At 53.2% G+C, this 20,754-nt stretch overlaps 11 protein-coding genes across 11 annotated transcripts; 5 read left to right on the forward strand and 6 right to left on the reverse strand.

The window, feature by feature from the left end:
- Window positions 1–1,219: 1,219 nt before the first annotated feature.
- B0H18DRAFT_966287 (uncharacterized protein) lies at window positions 1,220–1,826 on the forward strand. Its single transcript, XM_048043328.1, has 3 exons — window positions 1,220–1,491; window positions 1,542–1,670; window positions 1,741–1,826. Exons 2-3 carry the CDS (start codon window positions 1,543–1,545, stop codon window positions 1,817–1,819), a joined length of 207 nt encoding a protein of 68 aa, XP_047901080.1. The 5' UTR covers window positions 1,220–1,491; window position 1,542; the 3' UTR covers window positions 1,820–1,826.
- Window positions 1,827–3,138, reverse strand: B0H18DRAFT_966292 (Mov34-domain-containing protein). The gene is made up of 6 exons (XM_048043329.1): window positions 3,012–3,138; window positions 2,922–2,961; window positions 2,676–2,866; window positions 2,545–2,626; window positions 2,149–2,493; window positions 1,827–2,092 (listed from the first exon to the last, which is right to left on the reverse strand). The coding sequence occupies exons 1-6, from the start codon at window positions 3,086–3,088 to the stop codon at window positions 1,904–1,906; spliced, it is 924 nt and encodes a 307-aa protein (XP_047901081.1). The 5' UTR covers window positions 3,089–3,138; the 3' UTR covers window positions 1,827–1,903.
- Window positions 3,139–3,262: 124 nt separating this feature from the next.
- On the forward strand, window positions 3,263–5,701 carry B0H18DRAFT_966294 (uncharacterized protein). The gene is made up of 4 exons (XM_048043330.1): window positions 3,263–3,510; window positions 3,558–4,494; window positions 4,548–4,925; window positions 4,980–5,701. Exons 1-4 carry the CDS (start codon window positions 3,311–3,313, stop codon window positions 5,526–5,528), a joined length of 2,064 nt encoding a protein of 687 aa, XP_047901082.1. The 5' UTR covers window positions 3,263–3,310; the 3' UTR covers window positions 5,529–5,701.
- A 119-nt stretch (window positions 5,702–5,820) lies between these two features.
- B0H18DRAFT_1091066 (Sac2 family-domain-containing protein) lies at window positions 5,821–8,253 on the forward strand (the record flags this gene model as incomplete). The annotated part of the gene is made up of 12 exons (XM_048032280.1): window positions 5,821–5,889; window positions 5,944–6,009; window positions 6,074–6,120; window positions 6,178–6,312; window positions 6,368–6,571; window positions 6,621–6,860; window positions 6,909–7,055; window positions 7,105–7,470; window positions 7,519–7,785; window positions 7,836–7,915; window positions 7,968–8,091; window positions 8,164–8,253. Exons 1-12 carry the CDS (start codon window positions 5,877–5,879, stop codon window positions 8,251–8,253), a joined length of 1,779 nt encoding a protein of 592 aa, XP_047901083.1. The 5' UTR covers window positions 5,821–5,876.
- On the reverse strand, window positions 8,254–11,859 carry B0H18DRAFT_966299 (uncharacterized protein). Its single transcript, XM_048043331.1, has 12 exons — window positions 11,510–11,859; window positions 11,300–11,453; window positions 11,110–11,246; window positions 10,909–11,061; window positions 9,917–10,856; window positions 9,790–9,888; window positions 9,470–9,611; window positions 9,263–9,372; window positions 8,955–9,210; window positions 8,758–8,891; window positions 8,478–8,692; window positions 8,254–8,425 (listed from the first exon to the last, which is right to left on the reverse strand). Exons 1-12 carry the CDS (start codon window positions 11,740–11,742, stop codon window positions 8,392–8,394), a joined length of 2,607 nt encoding a protein of 868 aa, XP_047901084.1. The 5' UTR covers window positions 11,743–11,859; the 3' UTR covers window positions 8,254–8,391.
- A 1,135-nt stretch (window positions 11,860–12,994) lies between these two features.
- Window positions 12,995–14,568, forward strand: B0H18DRAFT_949662 (S-adenosyl-L-methionine-dependent methyltransferase; the record flags this gene model as incomplete). The annotated part of the gene is made up of 7 exons (XM_048041914.1): window positions 12,995–13,358; window positions 13,408–13,534; window positions 13,586–13,833; window positions 13,899–13,955; window positions 13,996–14,206; window positions 14,262–14,367; window positions 14,422–14,568. 7 exons carry the CDS (start codon window positions 12,995–12,997, stop codon window positions 14,566–14,568), a joined length of 1,260 nt encoding a protein of 419 aa, XP_047901085.1.
- Window positions 14,569–14,751: 183 nt separating this feature from the next.
- B0H18DRAFT_8595 (uncharacterized protein) lies at window positions 14,752–16,002 on the reverse strand. Its single transcript, XM_048039689.1, has 3 exons — window positions 15,505–16,002; window positions 15,213–15,444; window positions 14,752–15,154 (listed from the first exon to the last, which is right to left on the reverse strand). Exons 1-3 carry the CDS (start codon window positions 15,650–15,652, stop codon window positions 14,911–14,913), a joined length of 624 nt encoding a protein of 207 aa, XP_047901086.1. The 5' UTR covers window positions 15,653–16,002; the 3' UTR covers window positions 14,752–14,910.
- Window positions 16,003–16,114: 112 nt separating this feature from the next.
- On the reverse strand, window positions 16,115–17,972 carry B0H18DRAFT_966318 (oligosaccharyl transferase alpha subunit). Its single transcript, XM_048043332.1, has 6 exons — window positions 17,656–17,972; window positions 17,395–17,598; window positions 17,050–17,343; window positions 16,601–16,997; window positions 16,406–16,504; window positions 16,115–16,349 (listed from the first exon to the last, which is right to left on the reverse strand). Exons 1-6 carry the CDS (start codon window positions 17,946–17,948, stop codon window positions 16,224–16,226), a joined length of 1,413 nt encoding a protein of 470 aa, XP_047901087.1. The 5' UTR covers window positions 17,949–17,972; the 3' UTR covers window positions 16,115–16,223.
- A 20-nt stretch (window positions 17,973–17,992) lies between these two features.
- Window positions 17,993–19,206, reverse strand: B0H18DRAFT_966321 (mitochondrial 50S ribosomal protein L22). Its single transcript, XM_048043333.1, has 5 exons — window positions 19,100–19,206; window positions 18,961–19,048; window positions 18,721–18,904; window positions 18,458–18,665; window positions 17,993–18,402 (listed from the first exon to the last, which is right to left on the reverse strand). The coding sequence occupies exons 1-5, from the start codon at window positions 19,128–19,130 to the stop codon at window positions 18,164–18,166; spliced, it is 750 nt and encodes a 249-aa protein (XP_047901088.1). The 5' UTR covers window positions 19,131–19,206; the 3' UTR covers window positions 17,993–18,163.
- A 158-nt stretch (window positions 19,207–19,364) lies between these two features.
- Window positions 19,365–19,776, forward strand: B0H18DRAFT_866705 (Yos1-like protein; the record flags this gene model as incomplete). Its single annotated transcript, XM_048039800.1, has 3 exons — window positions 19,365–19,455; window positions 19,507–19,659; window positions 19,718–19,776. The coding sequence occupies 3 exons, from the start codon at window positions 19,365–19,367 to the stop codon at window positions 19,774–19,776; spliced, it is 303 nt and encodes a 100-aa protein (XP_047901089.1).
- On the reverse strand, window positions 19,718–20,364 carry B0H18DRAFT_966329 (uncharacterized protein; the record flags this gene model as incomplete). Its single annotated transcript, XM_048043334.1, has 3 exons — window positions 19,718–20,164; window positions 20,203–20,256; window positions 20,292–20,364. Coding segments are annotated over 3 exons (192 nt in total), but the record flags the coding sequence as incomplete, so codon positions are not given.
- Between the last annotated feature and the right edge of the window lie 390 nt (window positions 20,365–20,754).

Below are 20,754 nucleotides of genomic sequence, written 5' to 3' on the forward strand. Positions count from 1 at the left end.
GGGAGAACAGAAGACGAATGGGCAGAACTCACTCACTACAGCACTTGTCATAGCACCGTTCGATAGACGACAAGCCGAAGGGACTCTGGAAGTGTGGAGCTACCGACAAGTGTATGTATTAGTTCCCGATGCTCTGATGACCGGATTCCAGCATCTCTGGCGTCCGGCATGGTTAACGGCAGATTTGGTATGGGCCGTGCGATAACAGAGCGACACTCGGGACGAAGTCCGTTCAACGGACTACAATTCACTGTGGTGAGTTCTTCGTGCGACTTAGCTGTGTCCTCGAGCCTCACTCACAGCCGAGTTGGAGCGGTATGGCTGAAACACCTAACGATCAATTGCAAATAGACATATCTGATGCCCCCTCTCACCAGAAGGCAAGAGTTGCGCATGGCCTTTCCCGTCTATGGCGCGAGTATGAGTGGAGTCTGTGGATGCGTACACTGAGACGCATGAGATTCGAATCGACGACGTGACGAGCTGCGGCTGTACAAATGCCCGTGGCTGATCCGCGTCTTCTGTCAATGAATACGATCGGTCGGTCAGCATGGCAACCAGATTCATCCTACAATTGGGCCTATCGTGCTTAGTAGAAGTGGTCAATGAATACGATCGGTCGGTCAGCATGGCAACCAGATTCATCCTACAATTGGGCCTATCGTGCTTAGTAGAAGTGAAGTTAATCCTTTCGCGCGTTTCGTTTGGCTCGCATCTCTGCGTTTATTGTTCTCAGCTGGTACTCAATGGAAAGAAGCAATAAGGACCGAGACCTTGGAACTTCAGATATGGAGTGGGCACATGTGTGAGGGTTCCTCACCTGAGCCAGACCGGACCGTAAACGGACGAGTCGACTGTTGCCCGAGTGGACGTGTCGAAACATCGTATGTACCCCAACAGGATTGGAGGCCGTGTATCATACACTGGAGCTAACAACACGGTTCTCTCCCATGCAAATCGAGATTCCGAGGAAAGGAATCACTCACGTCGACATGAAGGGTCTGGATGCCTCTCTACCCATGGCCGAGTCCCACACATCCCTCGATATGTGACGTACATAGATCCCTCGTGAACATACAAAGTCAGGATGAGCATTAGTCCAAGAGACGTCGATAAAGAAAGCACGTATTGTACTCACGAGTCACGAAAGCGCAGTGCCTGATAACCGTTCTGCACAATTATGCCGGCAACTACATTGACATGCACAGGCTGCACATTCACCGAGAAGCATTCAGACATGGACGCATTCCGAGCCGCGGGCCTCGTGTGAGAAAGCACAAGGATTGCTACGTGCTCATCAAGCGATTGTCGGACGCGCGCACAATTGGGCCTCCACAGGATCCGAGTGTGAGTGCCGGTGATAGGACTTGGATAGGACCCATTGAGAATCCCGATCCTTGATTAATGCAAGTGTCAAGTACCGAGTTTACGCCTCAACCTAGAAGGCGCATGGTCGCGGAAACGTCGATACTCCACTCACGCAAACGCCGCCTTGTAAGTTCGCGCGCAGGCATCTAACGTTAGACGGGAAGGTTGCTTACGATGTGGCCGTACACGCGTGTTCCGGGGTCGCATCGTAGTGAACAGGGAATCGATGTGTGCCCCATAACATTTCCCATGCCCCCGTTTGCTGCTGTAGCTCGAGGACATGGTGGCCGGTGTAGCGCTGTCTATCCGGGAGACAGATATGCGCGCCTACTCTTCGTGAGCGATCACGAAATGGGATCCACGAGTACATACCATCGTCAGACAGGAGCCAGCAAAGATCAAACCATGGGTCCCATCATGTGCATTCAACGCCATGACCAGACCTCAGTGAGACTCCAGCTTCCGGGTTCGCCTGGTGTGGAGCACGCGTGTCAGATTACTCGCATAATATACCTCAATCAGTCCAAGGTAACGTCTACAGCTCAGCTAGCAACATGGTTCCGAGGTTCTGAACCACCTGGTCACCTATAGCCTTCTCTACCTGTTCCTCTAGATGTCGCTTCGGATCCTGCTTGCCGACGTGCCGCGTCTTCAACTGGTCTGCAGTAAGAGTGGACTCCTCTTGCACCGACTTGTTATATGCGGCCGAGAGGCTCAACATGGACTACGAAGCGTCATATAGATCTGATCAGAAGATGCCAGAAGGTATGCACAACGAACCTTGATTGATTTCTCGTTGGCCTCCTTATGCCCCTTGAAGTCACGAAGCGTCAGCCCTTCGGTCCAATTGCGTTTGTGAAGGTTCATGAGCATCGATTGCTCAAGCTCTGACTTCCGATAATCAACGGCAATTGAGTAGTAGTGCCGGTTGAGCCCGTGGATGAGGGCTTGTATTGATGGTTTGTTGATGTGCCCGATGTTCGAAGTCGTCTGTCTGGGCTCTTGGCCTTGAAGGACCGTAGCGGGGTTAATGAGCCGGAAAGCATCTATCACGACCTTCCCCTTCACCGATTGAATGGGATCGACGACGACAGCGACCGATCGGGGATCTAGTTGCTCGAATGACTGCATAACTCGAATTAGCGATACGAGCAGTATAAAAAAACCCAAACGAACCTGTTGGGTGTTAATGTCGACACTAGACAACCAGCATCCGAAGCCCGGATGCGAGTGGTACCAGCCAACGACCGTCTCCGACCTGCCTACCTTCAGTCGAGCGCAACAGCGCGTAAACCGTGTTCACTCACCGCCCTGTTTGCTTCAACATATCAACCATCTTGGTCTGGAAGACATGGTCTACGGACTCAACCGATACTGATGTTCCTGATTGAGGCATCGCAAAGACATCGATAACCTGAACTGTGTATTCGTCCACGAAGTCTCCGAGCATCAACCCCATGACTTCCATAGGCACACCGGCGCGCCCATGCTTGAGCATCTGCGAATACATGTATCAGACCAGGTCAAAATGAAACAGCTATGTACCGCCGCACCTTGAGGAGTGCCAGTGAGGAAATGTGGATCGTCTCCCCGCTGAAACAATATGAGATTTACCCGCACGCATGAATGGCACTAGGGCGTACTTGTCCGGAACAGACGCTTCTCCGCCTTGGCCACGGCCACCAGCTTGGGCCAGCATCTGCTCGAAGTCGGATTGCATGTCGAGAGTGAGAGTGAGGGCAGAGGTGAGGGTAGGTTGTAAAGGTGCAGTCAGGCCGAGTACGCGTCGCGTCCGCTGACGCGTCCAGGATGAGCACGTGCCCAGCATATTGTCCAAAAACGAGCGCCTCTTGGCGCTGCCACTCGGGCGTCTAGCACTTATGTTCGAGTCGGTCTCGAATGCATTTCTCTCATTGCCGTCCTTGTTGATGGCCTCCGCCTCATGTCGAGTGAACTGTCTAATGCCCTCAATCCTAATGTTGTCACCACACGCCGCCCACGGCCCACTCCCAATGGTGCGGAGAACGCCGCTCCAGTCGTCGAGCAACCACTTCCGCCACCGAGGCCGTTCGTTCCGCATCGCAGTGAGCTAGAGCTCGCCATTTCTGAACCGCCTCCACGATCGGTCGCTGTACCGGCTCGGTATGTAGTTGAAAGGTTTAATTCTGTTGTCTCACCTTGCTCGACAGTAATTCAGGTGCCTCGACCTCTCGTCAAGCTACCGCGGTTCAAGAACTGCTTCGGGTCCTGTCAAGCTCAAAGGAGGCTGCTGAACTTGAGAGGAAGCGAAGACAAGCATGGGAGGAGGAGCAAGAAGCGAGATTCATCCAGCGGCAGGCAGAGATGGAGCGACAAATGCTGGAGATGCGTCAAGAGTTGTCTCAGCTGAAGAGTCACACCCTTGTTCAGTCGCCTGGTCCAAGCCCTGTTGGGGCATCGCCTACTACAGCGAATTCCGTACCAATTGGAGACGGGAATACTGTCTCTCCAGTACCGGTCCTGGCTCCTGCGTTCTATTCGGCATCCCTTCCACATGCTTCACCGATGGCACAAACGACCGTATCCCCTGCTGGACTACCGTCGATACACCATCTACCCACGCTCTTGACACCACCTGCAGAGTCACCCCATGTTGTTGCCCCTGCTATGCATGCGCAAGCCATACCTCGGTCAGAAGCAAACTCGACTGCCAGTAGCCCACGGCCAGACCTTCGCTCTCCATCTCTGTCGAATGCTCTGATCACGCCTGAACATACACCGAGATTGTTGGCCGTCCAGCCCAGGCCGCTATCTGCTAGTGCAGCGTCGCGTCACACCCCCGCATTTGTGGAGGGATCGTCATCTCAGCCGTATGATACTCCTAGCTATTCCCCCATTACAACCTTCATCGACGGTGGGAATGCAGGATATGCATCTCCAGCGCCAGCTCATGACTCGCTGAGCCCTCCGTTGGAGAGGAGGGAATCCGTGACATCCCCTTCATCAGCGCTAGGGAAGAGGCGCACTCTTCACTATTCGAGCAGTGAAGATAGCGACGACTCAGCTGACGAGGATGCTCGCGGGTCGAGCAGTGGTCAGCCACGAAAGCGAGTGAATGGCCACGACAAGCGTTGCTTGACTATCCAAGTGAGTAGCGCCCTTCGTGCATGTAGCCGCTACTCATGGCCGTTTAAACACAGCACGCAATGCGCGCACATATTTTACGACTTATGCAAGTGCCCGATGACAAGAACCTGCCTGACAGTCATGTTGAAGGTGAACCTCTGTCGACGGACGAGCCTGTCCGCTTCATATGGGAGAAGACCTCGAAGCAATCTTCGCATAACGCTGCAATGAAGAGACGCATCATAGTTGACCTCCAGGCAAAACGTGCGAAGTATAAGCGAGTCCCAGAGAAGGAATTTTCTCGCAAGAGCCTGGAGAGTGTGTTTGACCAAGCGTTCACGACGATGCGCCAGAAGTTCAGAGCGCAGCGGGATACTACAGCTGCGTTGCAACTGAAACGGCGCGAGGATCAGAAGTCTCTGAAGGCCAGAAGATCCGGCAGGAAGAAACTGGTGAGTTCTATGTCCACAACGACTGTACAATTTCTCATGCATTTGTTGCCTCAGAAACTGGCTAATCGCGTCGGGTCGCGCAAAAGACTGGAAGTCTTCTCACACCCGGCATTCGACGGTGCCTTACAGCAGGACTGTATGTCGTCGGAGGAATCATGCGACGACGACGACGGACTTCAAACGAAACACAAAGTACTGCGGATCCGCGGCCTTCCGTGGAGAAGCCTTCGTCTGCAGCGTTTTTATGCACTGCTGGACGAGGAAGACCAGGCGGACAAGAGTAGCAAACCTAAGCGCGGGATTGGACGCAAGGAGCGTCACGTAGGCCCGGACAAGGACCCCCACATCTTACCGCCCATGGGTGTCTCGAGGTGGATGATTAGCAAACGTTGGATTCGGCACCTGCAGTGTACGCGCGCCGACCTCGCACAGGCGGTTATGACTGTCGTCAGCGTGTCTGACGGAGTCGACTGGAACGAGTGTGCCATCTTGGGCGCCGAAAGCGATGATGACGCCGACTTGCAGGATGTGCTACGTTTAGACCGACATATACCTGTCTCGGAGACGAGTTCGCTGCAGCACGCTCTTACCCCTTCGTCGTAAAGCCCAATTACTGAACGTTCGAACACTGTCTGCTTTCGGTTGCAATGCTCTGCGCTGTGGATTATACTACTCATGTATTTCATCGCATTGTTGACATTCATGTTGGGGTCATATTGTTGCGACACGCACGTACATACTTACTGGCAATACGCGAGTGATTGCAGATGTTGAAATGTCCGAACGTCGATGCTTGCCAAATGTGGTCTTGCACCGTAGCGTGGATCTCAGATTCACCACGTGAGAAACCGCGCCGGGCGCACTCAGGCTGGCACTGCAAGCCAGTCGGGACACTCACTACTAGTACAACTCTGTATTGTACACTAGCCGCTGGCACACGAAAGGACTGACATGGATGTCAATGGTAAGGAGGAGATCTATATCTTCAAACAATATTTCGTCCGCTCACGGTCCTAAGGCTCTTCCCTTCTCTTGACGGGACTACCTGAAGAACCGCGCAGCCATCCTGGAGACCAAAGCGGATGTAAGTGCTGCTAGCATGGACTGCGTTGCGTAGCAGGTCTTCTGATCTCCTTTACTGCTAGAAGACAGTACGCATGCTCAGGACTTTGTGGATTTGCACAATCAGGTTCATGTACGTCGCCAGACGTGTCAGTCGACTGGGAGCTTACGTGCTTGCTCTGATCACCAGTCGAGCGTCAGCCTACTGGACTCCCTGGAGAACTTCCTATCGACCTTCCAGAAAGACTTGTCAGCTGTGTCAGGCCAGATATCCACGCTGCAGGATAGAAGCAAAGACATAGACAATCGGCTGAAGAGTCGTAGAGTGAGCATCGGCCTCTCGAACTGCGGGCGTGAACGTTCATTATGCTGCTCTCTAGAGAATTGAGAAGCCATTGTCCAACTTGCTTGTGGACCTTTGTATACCACCTGAGTTGGCGACGATCATCCTCGACACACCTGTAGGCGAACCATGGAACGAAGCCATAGGCGAGTTCGAAAGCAGATTGAATGCTCTGAAAGTGAGAGCGAGAGTCAAGGCCGCTCGGGACCTCACGGAAGTGGCAGAAGGCATGCGGATAGTCGTAAGCTCAACATCTAGCTTGTGTGCACGTCTCTCATCACGGGGTTCAGGCGGCGACAAAGTTGCGGACATTCTTCCTTGCGCTACTGCAGCCTATACGCAGCAGCATGACCACGAATATGCAAGTCTTGCAAATGTCTATCTTCCTCAAGTATAAGCCTCTCTTCGTCTTCCTTCAGCGCCAGGCATCAAGCGTTGCGAACGAGGTGCAGCGAGCTTACGTCGGCGCCGCCCGCACCTACTATGAGACGGGCTTTCGTCGTTACATTCGTAGTCTTGGATACGTCAAGGTATTTATTCATGTATTCCTATAATGTCTGCGCTAATGCCCATGTTAGGCTAGAACGATCGACAAAGCAGACCTCATTACTGCTGGGGCAGCGGAGGTCAAAGAGGAGGCTGAGGTCGACTTCGACAGGCTAGGAAGCTCGAGAATTAACGGCCCTGGCGTGGTCCTCGCGCATATAGCAGAGGACAAATCGTTTGTAGGTACTATATCACCATGTCGCCTAAGGAGACCTAACTCTTCTCTAGAAAGAACCCATTGAAGCTCTCGTACGATCCTTGCTTCTCGTTCTCATGGACAATGCTAGCGCGGAGTATGCCTTCGTGACAACGTTCTTCGCCACGGAGCAGCGTAGATCCATGCACCAGAAGCAGTCAAGCGGTTCCATACGTTCCCCCACATCGCTGCTGTCTCCGACGGACGGTAACTCAGAGGACGGGCACTCAGTTGTTAGCTCGGATTACGGTGCCTCTCCTCGGCAGCGTATTACAAGCATCGGGAGCATCATAGCTTTAACGGAAGTCAATGGCACCACGAGGGACCCCAAAGAAGAGCAGACAGCACTCAATGCGGTGTGGAAACAAATCATGGACCCTGTCCTCGAATACTGCCAGGTTCGTCAGTGTTGGACTACAATCGTGCTCGCCGCTGACCAAATCCAGACTTTCTTGCGCTCCGTGTTAGAACCGGCGCCGCCTGTGGTGCCGTTGCTCATCATGATACGACTCACCGAGGACGTGATGGCGGAACTCCAGAAACGAAATTGTGGCCCTCTGGAGACGTTCATTTTCTCTATTCGGCTGCAGATGTGGCCGGTCTTCCAAAAGGCGATGGGGGAACACATCGATTCTGTGAAGAGACTGGCTGAAGGCACGACTTCTTCGTTGTTCCGCAGAGGAACTGTGACCACCGACTTGGCCGTGGCAAACGTGAGTCACTTGGCTGAATATGAATGATGTAAATGCTCATGATGGCGCAGATCTGCCGGCGATACGTCGTACTCTTCAACTCCTTCATAGCTCTAACAGATCAAGCCGAGGAGACCATGATATTCTCCAAGTCAGATACTCAGTTTCTCCTTTCAGACCTGCATTCTAACCGCCGTCTATAGCCTAATGCGCCTGCGCCTGGAATTGTCAAAGCTCATTGCGTCTCATACGGATAAAATCTCAGACCCAGTTGCAAAGGCGTCGGCGCAGATTGCGCTTTATGATATGTTGTTGCAGGACCTCAGCGTACGTCAGGATTCACCGTCCTTCCATGCCGACTCTGATGGTTACTACACAGCGAGGCGCACGCCCTAGTAGTCATCCAAAGCACAGAGCGAGATGGCTTTCTGGCGTGGAAGAGGGGAGGAAGTACGCCGGAGGATAACGTCGACTACTCAGCAGAGATAATCTATCGGATTGATATGCAGCGATGAATATTACAATGATGCGAAGAGACGTCCATGAGAATTGAGTGTAGTGTCTAGAAGGACAGTGATACGCAAGAAGAATGGGGCAAGGTCCTCTGATCTTGCATTCGACGAAACATCAGGCCTTGTAAGGAGGAGTCAGAGGAGGAGCGCTGCCAGCACATTAGTACACCAACTTACGCTCCAAGTTGGGTGGTGGCTTACCGCTGTTCGGGCTTTTGGAATGTCGAGAACGACGACTTGAGTTGAGAGGTACCATTCTGCTTGCCAATGCCTAATTTGTTCAGCACGTCGCGCACCTCCCCGGGACCGGCAAGTCTGCTCCGCTGTTGTCCACGCGATTTCGTTGGTGTCAGCTTGAGAAGCGTCTCGGGATGTGCCACGGAAGACGTATGGTCCAAGTCGAGATGGACGGTGCCCTGTTGGAGAGGTTGGGATTGGAGATACTGCTACGCCCCTCCAATGCGTCTCGCAAGTCACTGACGCCAACTCCTCGAGTCGATCTGGTCAGACTCTGTAGGGAGATGTTCTCAATGTGCATCAACGCCGGTGCCACTCTGATCAATGGCGAGAGAGCGTCGCGACCAAGGGTATCATAGGCGCTGTTAGCTTCAACGGCTGTAATGGGAAGTTAAGTCAGGTTGTTGTGTCACTCCCACTCGAGCATTGGGACAGACTCACACTCTGTGAAAGCGCTTTCTGCAGACCATGCTGCTGCTAGACGACGTCCTAGTCCCTCGCTGTCAAGTCCAGTGGTCTCGGCCACGACTTGACTGTTGGCGATAGATCTCCACATGGCTTCCGAGTCAAGGTCAGGCAAATCAGCCATTGGCTCTTGGCCGGGGAACGGTACGGGCTGCTGCGGAGGGGGCAGAGTGCCTGGGAGTACTTCGTGTATTGAAGGAAGCAGAGCGGAGGGAGGTAAGTCAGACACGGCCTGCAAGGCCATCTTAGCGCATGTCTGGACCACATGATTAAGAATGACCGACCTCTTCAGCTCTTTGGACGACCTCAGGACACTTCCACACTCTTCCGATCACCGACCATGTGCGGGCAACCAACTGTTGTAGTACTGGTGAAAACGACGCGGCGGCCGCGTCTGAGATCCCTCGCGTATTGCGGTGGTCAGAGCTAAAAGCATTGGCACCCCCGTGAACAGGCCTCGTATAGGAAGGCACTCGTGAACGGCTGCCAACACAGCGAGCAAGTTGCCGTAATCCGAAAGTGTGCCGCAGGAGGTGCTGAGTGTGAGAGCTTTTTTGGGACGCTTGCCATCGCCCGCACGATGAACGACGTCTTGCGGACGCGCGGGGACAAGACCATAGAGCGTCGACTCATCTGATCATGGATTGATCGGGTCAGCGTTCGCGGAGCCTTCCCGTGGGGTACCAGATGAGGTGGTGGGGTGCTCGGGACTGCAGGCTGCGTACGAGTGCAGATCGATATTGGATGCGGTGCAAGAACGTAATATAGGCGTGCAGAGCATTGAGAAGTCGTGTCGTGCATCTCCGTGGACGATGGCTGTCGTGGTGTGCGCCTGGTCCGTTGGGCCTTCTGCGAGAGACCTGCGACGTTTCGAGCCCTCTGCATCCGTATGATCGCCCAGTTTTGGCGTCTCCGAGCGTAAATAGAATGAGAGCAACCGCATAATCTGCCCGCACGGCGTAGTCACGGTCGCAAAGGAGGATGAGGGTATCGTGCCAGACTTCCGGAGCAATCTTTGTGCGTCGGGAGGGACGGATGTGTACATCACGCGGGTCAGGTTTGCTAGTCGAAGGGAGGTTGGGGCTTGTTCCTGCGACATGAACTTCCGTGGGTGAACCAGTAGCGTCTTCTCGTGCACTCTCGTGCAAGTCTGCAGCGTGCATAAGACCTAACAAACTCGCGAGTAGACATCGTAGCGCCTGCGATCGGCTCCTCTCGCCATCTGCTTTCATGGCAGCAGGCAAACCGTTCGACTCGACCATGACTATACGGCTGATGAGCTCTCCAGCAAGGTCCTGAATTTGATCAGCGTAGTAGACATGTGTGCCCAAGGATGCGATGCATTCGACGAGTGTGGGGAGCAACCCATCAGTCAAGTTGATGGAGATCCTCCGGAATACGAGAGAGATGAGATTCGATATCATGTCAGATGTTGACAGGTTGACCAGCGGAGTTGGCGAGGTGAAGACAGTCGTCACCATTGCAGCAAGGGTGCTATGCCGCACCGTTGGTTCCGACGCATCCTGACCTTCTACCAGACATTCCACGAGCCTGGTTGGGACAGCATAACGGTACTGATATTGCGTCCACTCGGCGGCCTTCGCAGCTATCCATCTGCAATATTCGATCTTGCTCCAACCTCCTGAGTCGTCGAAATGATCAAGGACGGCAGACATGATGACTGCAGCCTGCATGCCGGTAGAATGTCCGAACAACGAGGATATGGCATGCAGAGATGCGTTCACGACGTCCCCAGACGAAGGCCCCTTGTCCCCGTCGACATGCACGTGAATGGATGCTGCTCGTCTTTCCAATGCTGGTCTGGTCCTGAAGTCGTCCATGAAAGCGAATTTTGGTTGTTCTTTGATGGAGCACGCTCTACGAAGCGAGGCTTAGAGCAAAACATATGCAAACCAAAAAAGATACGAACTCCTGGTTCAGCGTTTCCACGTCAACATCAAGGAGGGGAATAAGAAGGGCAGGAGTGACGGTGGACACTTGAAGTTTGAAGTGGGTGGACGTGTGATATAGAGCCTCGGAATGGACAGCAGCAATGAGAGCTGCTAAGCCCACAAGCCGCGTACTGGCAACAAGTTGGCTGGGCACATTTGAAGTAGGGTATTAGACATACCGGTTTCTGGTCTCACGGTCGTCCAACTTCTGCTGTCCCATGCTGGAGAAGTGTTGGAGGCAAGACATGTAATTTTGTGTGACATCTCTGTCTACGCCAATGAGATGGCCGTCGGTGTAAGTTGCCCATGCTGTGAACTGCGGAACACGTTCATGAGTGCACAATGTGGACCGAATATATCCACACGTACCACTGTCGCTGCTCTTGCTGCTACTTCTAGATCCGACAGCAGTGTGGAAAGAGTCGCATTGACGGCGGACAGGAGTGAGTTGGTTAGAAGCGCAATGTCGCGACGACATTCTGCGGAAAGTGCCTTGAATATGTAGAGGGTGATGAGGAGGGACCTGAACAGATTTCAACATGGAGTACCGCGAAACGACTTATGTAGAGTAAAGCCTACGCGCGTGATCGAGTGTTTCCCGCCTGAGCCTTCCGACAATCCGTCTTCACTCGCTTTTCAAGTTCGCTAGCGAGTTTCGTTATTTTCCCGGAGCGATTAGATGCGTAGTAAGTTAGTCTGGATAGTTCCTGTGAATTCGGGAGATAGTCCGGGCCAGATGTGAGGAGAGCAGCAGAAGGCGGATAGCAAGCTGAGACGAGGTAGACATGATTAGGGGTAAATGGCAAATGCATGCAGTTGATATGCCGTATGAGTAGCTGCGGTAGAGAGTGAAGTGGTATCGAGGACTAGGGTGAGAGATAGCGTAACGATTCAGAGGAGACCCGAGGAATGCAAGACCGGTTGGCTGGTTGGAGCAAGCACTGACGCCACTCGCCGAGTACACGGCCGCACAAATGTTTACGTAAGCGGCCTGCCCTCGTAAATGAACGGACACTGGCATCATCCGCACCGCCACCGTGAGCAGTACCGCGGTACGTCAATTACTACCGTATTCGACAAGTTCGGAATGCGAGGTACATTTTTCGTAACCGAGGCTGATCAGCAGTGTATGGCGGGGAACACTGGCCTAGGCCGCAGTTCAAAGGGCCTGCGTATAAGGTGAGTCTACGATTCAAGCGGCAGACTTCAATGGCAAAATCGATGTTTGCAGCGGGTCATGGCTTGTGTCTCTGTAATCGAAATTGTTCTTGTGAAAGACACTAACAGGACGCCACCATTTCAACACGTATACACAAGGCATGTACTGCCAGTGTATGTGGCTCACCGTACACTGATCAACAGGCGGACCAGTCTGACAACAGTTCATCCGCCGGAATCGTTGATTTCGTCTAGGTCGCACATCACGATGTCAAGTATGCGAAGTCCACAGAAGGGCCGGAATGACCAAGCCTGAGCGGCAATATTACTCCGGTCTTCGTTGAGATGTCCAGGCTTCCGCCGCTGGGAAATCAGGAAAACAAGAAGTCCACGATGCCCTCAGTGTCGTCAATTGCACTCGGGCTTCCGCGATAACCAATGGATCGTGTTGCCTTCGCATAATTCTCCGAAGCTTTCATGCTGTGGTACGCTCGTCTCAGCGCCACCGAAAAGACGCAGGTTGCTAATCGTACCCCGCAGCTGGAGAAAACCACACTCTCAGACTGCTGCTTCCATGCCCATGTAGTCAGAGCGGTGGCATTTGTTTCGGAGCGCTGTGCCTATCGAAGCCCCTGGCGTGATGAGCTCTGGGCAGCGCTGAGAAGTTGTGCCTTATCGCAGAAAATATCAGTCCGCTAGGGGCGCCATTGGGCCACCGCGTGAGGACATAGGAACTATTTATACCGGCGTAAGCTCCACGAGAGACACCCTGTGCTCGATACAAGACAGGTCGACAAGGCGAACCTCGTCAACTTGGTCGGTACAATCATGATTCAATGATTCCAGCGCTCACGACCGTGCACTGTCCACTCCTAGTCATCTACATTCAACTAGGTAGCTGCCATAATGGCGGCTGCGGACAGAGCAAGGACTCTCCGCACACTAATGCGCATGCTCAGTGATGCCTCAGAAGTGGTCATCGAGGAATGGGAAGCAGAGGAACAAACACCTACGGGACGCTCGGAACTTCCGTCGTCAGCCATGTTCGAAGCCAGACGTATTATATCGGGAGCTTGTGGGATGTTCATGGACATCACCCAGCAACCAACAACCCGCCTCACCGAGGTTGCGAACTCGTTCTTCCTCTCTAGAGCCCTGCACATTGCGGCCGAAGCCAAAATCGCGGACGTTCTGGCAGATATTGACGAGAACGAAGGTCTACTGGTTGATGCCATAGCAGAGCAAGAAGGTGTGGACGCGCAGAAATTGAGTCAGTCTCTCCTTATCCCCAGGGAGGTAGTGCATAATGTGGTTGTCAGCTCGCGTCTTGAGAGCCCTTTGCACCATCCATATCTTCCGCGAAATCAAACCATATTACTTCGCAAATAGTCCCACTAGCCGTGTTCTGATTGGCGATGAATATTTACGTTGCTGGCTGTTGCTACAGTATGTTCTCCTTTAATCTCATATTACTGTGCTCACTGATGTCTTGCTCAGTGCCATGGAAGTCTACAGCGCCACTGATAAATTGTTCACATTGCTCTTTGATCCTGCGAAGACACATTCCAATAATCCACGGGAATCTGCTTGGCAGGAAGCAACTGGAAGTGATCTCTTAACATATGAATACTTGGAACAAATTGTCGAGCGCCCCGATGGTACAGTTGGTCCCAGACCGCAACTTGATATCTGGACGCATGCCATGGTCGGGGTTGGTCGTGCATCTGCTACGGCTATGTATGCAGGTACGTTGACTTGCCATGATGTGCCCACCTTCCCTTGTCGAAACGAAATGGCAACCACTCAACAGACTATCCATGGGATTCCCTTGGATCCAGCACCATTGTCGATGTAGGTGGAGGAATAGGTAAGTTGTTACATGCAAAACCTATTCTTGTCCTGAGAAGAGTTAATGAATAGGCGGCACATGCCTCGATCTATCGAGGAGGTTCTCGGATCTGCGATTCGTAGTCCAAGACAGACCGGAAACTATCCGGCAAGGTGGATGCACGAGTATCCCGATGCCGTGCAGTCTGGTCGCGTACGGCTCATGGCACACGACTTCTTCGCTGAACAGCCCCTCCAAAATGCTGAAGTGTACTTCTTGCGCTACGTTCTGTGAGTTGTCTTCTCATGATCCTCTGTGACACAGCTTATATCTGGTTCTTTGCAGCCATGATTGGCCCGACGATGAATGCGTCGTGATCTTGACGCATCTACGCGAAGCAATGAAACCGGACTCGGTTGTCTTGGTGGCAGACCATGTCATCCATCCTACGGTGGGTCAAACCATCTAAAATCCGCGCCCTCTCCCCTTTGCCGAACTATGGCAGCGCCCATCAATTCGAAATACGCATGACTTGGCCATGATGGCGATACATAATGCCATGGAGCGCACTCCGGAGATGCTAGAGGCAGTGGCGACACGCGCGGGACTGAAGGTGACAAAGATATGGGAATGCCGTGGAGCATTGGAGTAACGGAAATGAGAAGGCTCGATGCCATCTGAAACACCGTGACTGACTGCGCATCCGCTGTCTGGCAGGCTAGTGAATGACGTCGTGCGTTAGCACAGAGATCAGTGTATGCGTCGATGTATGCTCTGTCGACCCTTTACTGCAATATGTGTTTTGTCATTTGGCTCTCTATTCATCTTATTGAAAAGGCAGTATAGCATTGCAGTCATTGCGAGTCGGCGAGAACATAAAGCTGGAGCCAACCGTATTGAAAATATGAAGAGTCCTTGAATAAGGCTACAAGTGGGTATGCGGATGGAGAAGCGTCGTGACCATCTGTCGCCGTCATCATAAATACACAATAAATCAGCTCGGCTGTCCTTGTCCGTTGTCGACGCGGAACATATTCGCTACACTTCGGGAGGACGTGTCCATAACCACGGCGTAATCCCGCTCCTGTAGCCGTTTCCCTGCCTCGATGCTATCCGTCACCCATTCAGGCCTAACAACATGGGCTTTGATCTTTGAGCGCCTAGTCAGCAGCTTCTGCGTCTTGGATCCGCTGAGCTGCTGCGACGTTAAGACATGTGTCGCACCGGAAGCGGTCTGACTACAGGAGGTAGAACATCATTGTTCGTTACGCCGAGAAGTAAAATACGGTTACTTACAGCATTTGACCTCCGGCCAGAGTCACAATTCGCTTCATCTCAATGTCTGTCGTGTCTTCGAGATAGCCGTTGATATAAACCCTGACACCCTGGAGGATATTACCCTCGGGGCCTTCAAGTCGCTCTGGTAGTTGTTGCCTGAGTTTCTCCGACCGCGAGGCCACATAGCTCCTATTCAGTTGGCCGCGGCCATCTGAGCGCTGGTGCCCCGTAGCGGCAGACACAATATGATCTGGATGGACATCTTATGAGCAGCCGTTTATTTTCATTTTAAAGCTCAAGGTATGCTGACCTGTCCGATGATAGATGTCGGAATGTGTGATAGGGTTCGACTTCTCCGGAAGCGTGTGGAGCAAGTGCTTGGTCAATGCGGACGAAGATGGCGTTGCCCCGTCCTTGAACAGAGGGGCAAGTATCCTGTTCGAAACGAGCGGGTTCATTCGACGAACGCATTGAGAACTGATACCAGCTCACTTCTCGGTCTTCTTCTTCTCTTTCCAATATCAAAGCGTCGCTCGTCGCCTTCTTCACACCATAGGGATTGTAGCGAAGATTGGCACGTTCTGTATTCTTGTTCTTGTCTTCATTGCGTTCACGGTTCGCTGCCGGCTTCGTTACTGATAAAACTTGTCCATCGGGCCGTAGAGGGGAGACTATATACACCAAAAATCACTGCAGATTGGTTGTTCAGATACCCAGCATGCCAGATGAAGCGATATTTGAGAGGGGGGAACAGAGTGAAGAGCAAGTGTTAGTAGTAGTATGAATGCCCGAGGGGCCCACGAACCAGGGCCACAAGCGTGTTGTTTGCCTGCATTTACCTCATCACGTGGCGCGCGCGATGATGCGTTATTCACGACGTAGAGTTCTACTTGCCCTCGACCGTTGCGACGAGCATGTTGTATGATAAACTCAACATGTTTAGACACGAGTTCGCGAAGAAGGGCCTTTTAAGCAACATTGACGTATAAATTAGGGAGTTGCGGCGCCGGATAAGCCTAGAGCTGTACACTATTTCTTCTGGATACGGACGTCCATACGCTTCGCCGCGAAGCCCAGCACAAAGAGAGTCATGAATGCGGTGGCGACCGCCAGTGGCTTCTTCAAGTGCGCAGAGAGCGGGACCTTGTACGTAACCTGTGAACCCATTCAGCACACGTCCATCCCGGACTACCTCGCTAGTGAACACTCACATAGATGGTGCCGGCGTGCCTAGTTGTGAGGTCCTTGTACTCCAAGACGATTGCTGGCCGGCCCACGGTGTCGAGTACGCAATGTGTGTTTTGACGTAACTCTGGATAGGAGGGAACGGAGGGAAGAAGTCGACATCACTGCGCAAGGAACGATATCGATCAGTCATACGCAGCCAAAGATAGCAAGACAACTACGTACGTGGCACCCTCAGGCAATATGATCTGAATCTCCGCTTCGTCGACGACGGCGCCAGGAATGAGTGTCATCAACGGCACCCCAATCATGTAATTCCCTGTGCTCTTGTCATAACCGGCATAGTCAGCGAGCGGCGAGTCCCAGCCCAGCGTGAAGCTGTAATTCCAGCCGCCCAAAAGCGGGTAGCGCGGACGCATCTCCAGGAGACTGAATGGCTGAGCAGGCAGATTCCCCACACGCAGACGAGACGTAGAGACATTGCCGATGAGGTCATAATAGTACGGCGAACGGATGTTGGGCGGCAGATGAAGCGACACCGATGGGAGGATATGCGGCGGTAAGCGACCGAAGAAGTTTGAGGCCTGGTGCTCGAGGCGCGAGAAATGGCCCTTCAGCCTACGAGAACGGTAGGTGAGCAGCTCCCATGAGTAGATTGCTGGCCACATACTTCGGTCCTGCATTGTGCAGGTTGATATTGTCCTCAATGTTCAAGTTGGCGCCCCAGTGGCTGATCTCAGCAGACCGTTTGAGCTTGGTGACCTCGAGAACCGGGTGGTCGTAGTCGTAGTGCACAGCAACTTTCTTCTGCTTTGACTTGAGGAAGTCTGCGTCAGCGGTGACAGGGACGCTACTAAACGGTCCGTAGGTGATCGTCGCGCCTGACTTCGTGACAGGCACGTCCATTGTGAACTCGTCTAGACCTTCTGGGGTAGAGTACGAGATGACATTGGGCGACGGCGACCTGCCGGACGGTCACTATCACGAGATGGGAGGACGGGGCAAAGATACGCACTTGACCTTGATCCGCTCTACGGACGTTTTGTATGGGCTCGCAACGAAGAGGTCCGACTCGTACTTGAGAGCCTGACCATCCTTCTGGGCCGCCTCCTCTGGCCAAGGGTACGTCGCGTGGGTCTCGATAGTTTCCACTACGAGATTTGCTGTCCCATTCGTCTTGAGGGCTTTTGGGAGCTCTACGGAGTAGAGGTACACGCCACTGAAACGAGAGTCGGTCAACCGTCGTCACTGGCTTAGCGGGCGTATGAGGGCGCACCTTTCGGCATCGAAGCCCCCACTCTCCATGGGCAGAATACTCTGCTCTCCCTTAATCTTAGCCTCCAGCCAGCTCGTACGCTCATGCTCGCGTCCTGCCAGAGCCAAGGTGTAGACAGCCGCACCATCCTCCAGCGCTCTCACCGCGTACGTGGTAGTGACGTGCACAAGCGATCCGCCCAGGTCGATGGTCCGCACAATGGCCGTGTTTTCAAAGGAGTGGGCTGAAGAGAATGACGGACATAGCAGGCTCAGGAGCAGAAGGGGGATTCGACGTCGCCAGTGGAGGACCATGGTGGTTTGTGGTCCTGAGCGCGGGGAAGACGCGCAGCTGTAGACGTGGTCACTTTGAGTCTATTTTTAGCAATCCATGCGCGCGTACTTGGCTGAACACCGCAGCTCAATATCTCCATGCCACAAACGCATTGAACACACGAATTATCGACTAAGAGTATTGAACGAACATAATAGCATCGTAAGGGTCTAAATTGTGAACCAGACAACGTCGACTACCATGCCCAAGCGGGACCAGGGTTCCGGATTGGAACGTCCTCCCTCTTCAATCCTGCGGATACGATCCTCTTCAACTTCCTCTCCCTATCCACTCTCAGAAGCTCCATCTTGGTCTTACCCTCTTGGAGGAGGACAGTCAACTTGGAGTCAGGGTGGCATCGAACACCAGTCCTCGCGCGACCTTTCGGCTCTATACGTTTCAGTTGCTTGGGCCCTTTAGTCACCCATGCTTGGGCTGTCGAGGTAAAATGTCAGGCCTTGAAGCCGTCAAGGATCAGCATGACACGTACCAACAATCAGTTTCTTCTCGTCCAGACCCTTCAACTTCGTGGCATGATTCTTTGCTCCTACCAGCATGCTCTTAATACGAGTACTCGCACGTTTCTCGCTGAACTGCATCTGCAAGATGGCCATGTCTATGGGCTTTCCCGATATCTGACGCCCCAGCATGTTGAGCTTCCTGTAAGAGATCTTGAAGTTGGAGGTCGAGGATTTGTGCTGCGAGTGACATGCTTCATGATCCAGAGTTAGGCGACCGGAAGCACAGACGGACCTCAGAATACTTCTTCGCATCCATTGGCTGAACAGTAGCCTCCACTGGTAGTGACTCGAAGAGACTGAGTTGTCCTTTCTCAGCTTGTTCTTTCCGACTCGCAGCTAGCTCCTCCTCTGTGTTCTTCTCGCGGACTGACATGCCGAGAGTATCCCGTATCCAGCCGAATGACCCTTTCGATGCGCTACACCCGCATTGAGTACAACTGCGATGCATGCGCAATCTGCATAGGGGACTTACTATCGACGAGCATCCCTCTGAAGCACCTGTGAGGTCGAAGCGACGGAATGCGGGTGCGCCGCCGTGAAGACAGCCGACCTGGCATTCACTGTCTGTCCATTAACAGTGTAATCTTCGTCAGATTACTCAAGAAACGCACCATGTCGCAGCGCAGGCCTAGCGGTCTGCATGATGAGTGACGAGGGTGCCCGGGACAGCAGCGAGCACTGGCCAAGCACTGGCCAAGGCAAATGTCGGTGAGCAGCGTTGGCGCTCAGCGAGAATTCGCGCTGAGCGGCATTTCCCACGGCGCGCTCGCGTCTGCAGTCGTGGTCTCGCTACTTAACCGCGCGCCACGACCTCCCTGAGGACCCTCTGTATTCTAGCTGCCGTCCGTCCTCGACCTTGCATCTTACCCACCCGGGATGGCGCTGACGTTGGGAACGATCCTTTATGTGGTCATCCTTCTCATCAATGCCATGGCGGTTCTCAGCGAGGACCGCTTCCTCGCACGCAGTGCGTTCTCTCTGTCTGTGCTGTCCCATACCGCTAATCGCTACTTTCCAGTTGGCTGGTCATCCGTACCACCACCAACTGTAACAGCCGGCTTCTCACAATCCTACGCGGCATACGACCAGGCAGGCTATGCAGCCCAGCAGGATGTCGGGATGAAAGCACGTCTCATAAATCTCATTAGCGCAGTACGGACCTTGATGCGAAGTACGTGTATCGTAACAAATATATGCATATGTTTGAGACTCACGTCGATGACAACCAGTACCCTTGATCGGGGTGAACCTCATTATCATCATATACGAGCTGATTCTCGGTCATTGAACTGTAGAAGAATACATGTGGATCCATCGTCACACTCATGCAGGTCCAGAGCGGCTTCTTCAAAACTCGTACTCGTCGACATTGCTATCCCCGTTGAGCCTGTTGTACTCGTGGTTGATCTGCCGTACGAAGTCGTGCACATTGTGACCGTTCTGCGGCAGCCCGTCAATCATAGGGTTGGACACGTTCAGTGCAACTCTCTTACCTCGCACTGCTTCCACGTGCCGTCATGGATGCAGACTTGCTTTCCATTGATGAGAATGGTGCAGCTTTTTCTGTGATTTGCATTCATCAGGACAACCCGTGAGGGAAAGTCGAATGGCTCACTGGATGCCCAGCTCCTCAGTGGCTTTCACACTGTCTTGCAGAAGCAAAACGCCTTCCGGTGCTTTCCCGCTGCCATCAAGACCCGCGCATCTCCCACACCGCTGTTGACCCAGTCGATCTGAGCAGAGTTGGCGCACTTCAGAGCGGTCTCGGCTGGCCGATCTTGTCAATGCCCTGGTAGTTTTGACACTGTATGAACTCCCAGAACTGCGACGGATCCGAGTATTTCATCGCACACAGCTCGTGTACGTTCCGGCACACTCTGTGGGGCCGTGCTTGCATGACACTCCAAGTCTGGCTCGGAGTATTGGGCTGTGAATATGTTACTTGTGCCGGACATACGCGTGCATTGACTGCGTACTGCCCAACAAACGTCAACGATAGGTCGACTTTGTCTGCCACCCTCTTCAAGACTTGGTCGAACACGGATTCGCAAAGGACCGCGTCGGGACAGCGGCTCATCACACCCAATATTATGGGAACCTTCGTGTCGGTGCTTGCGCTCGGGAGTGGCGTGTGTTGCCCATCCTGGACGACGAGAGGCGGGCTCGCGAGGCTGCGGGCGAAGAGCGCCAGGGTCAAGGAGATGAATGCCAGGAGGGTCATGGTGGTCGTGAACAAGGCGTGGAGGAGTGAAGGAGACGTCCAATT

The sequence above is a fragment of the Fomitopsis serialis genome (genome assembly GCF_022376445.1).
Source record: "Fomitopsis serialis strain Sig1Antser10 chromosome Unknown B0H18scaffold_1, whole genome shotgun sequence".
NCBI classification, from domain to species: Eukaryota; Fungi; Basidiomycota; class Agaricomycetes; order Polyporales; family Fomitopsidaceae; genus Fomitopsis; species Fomitopsis serialis.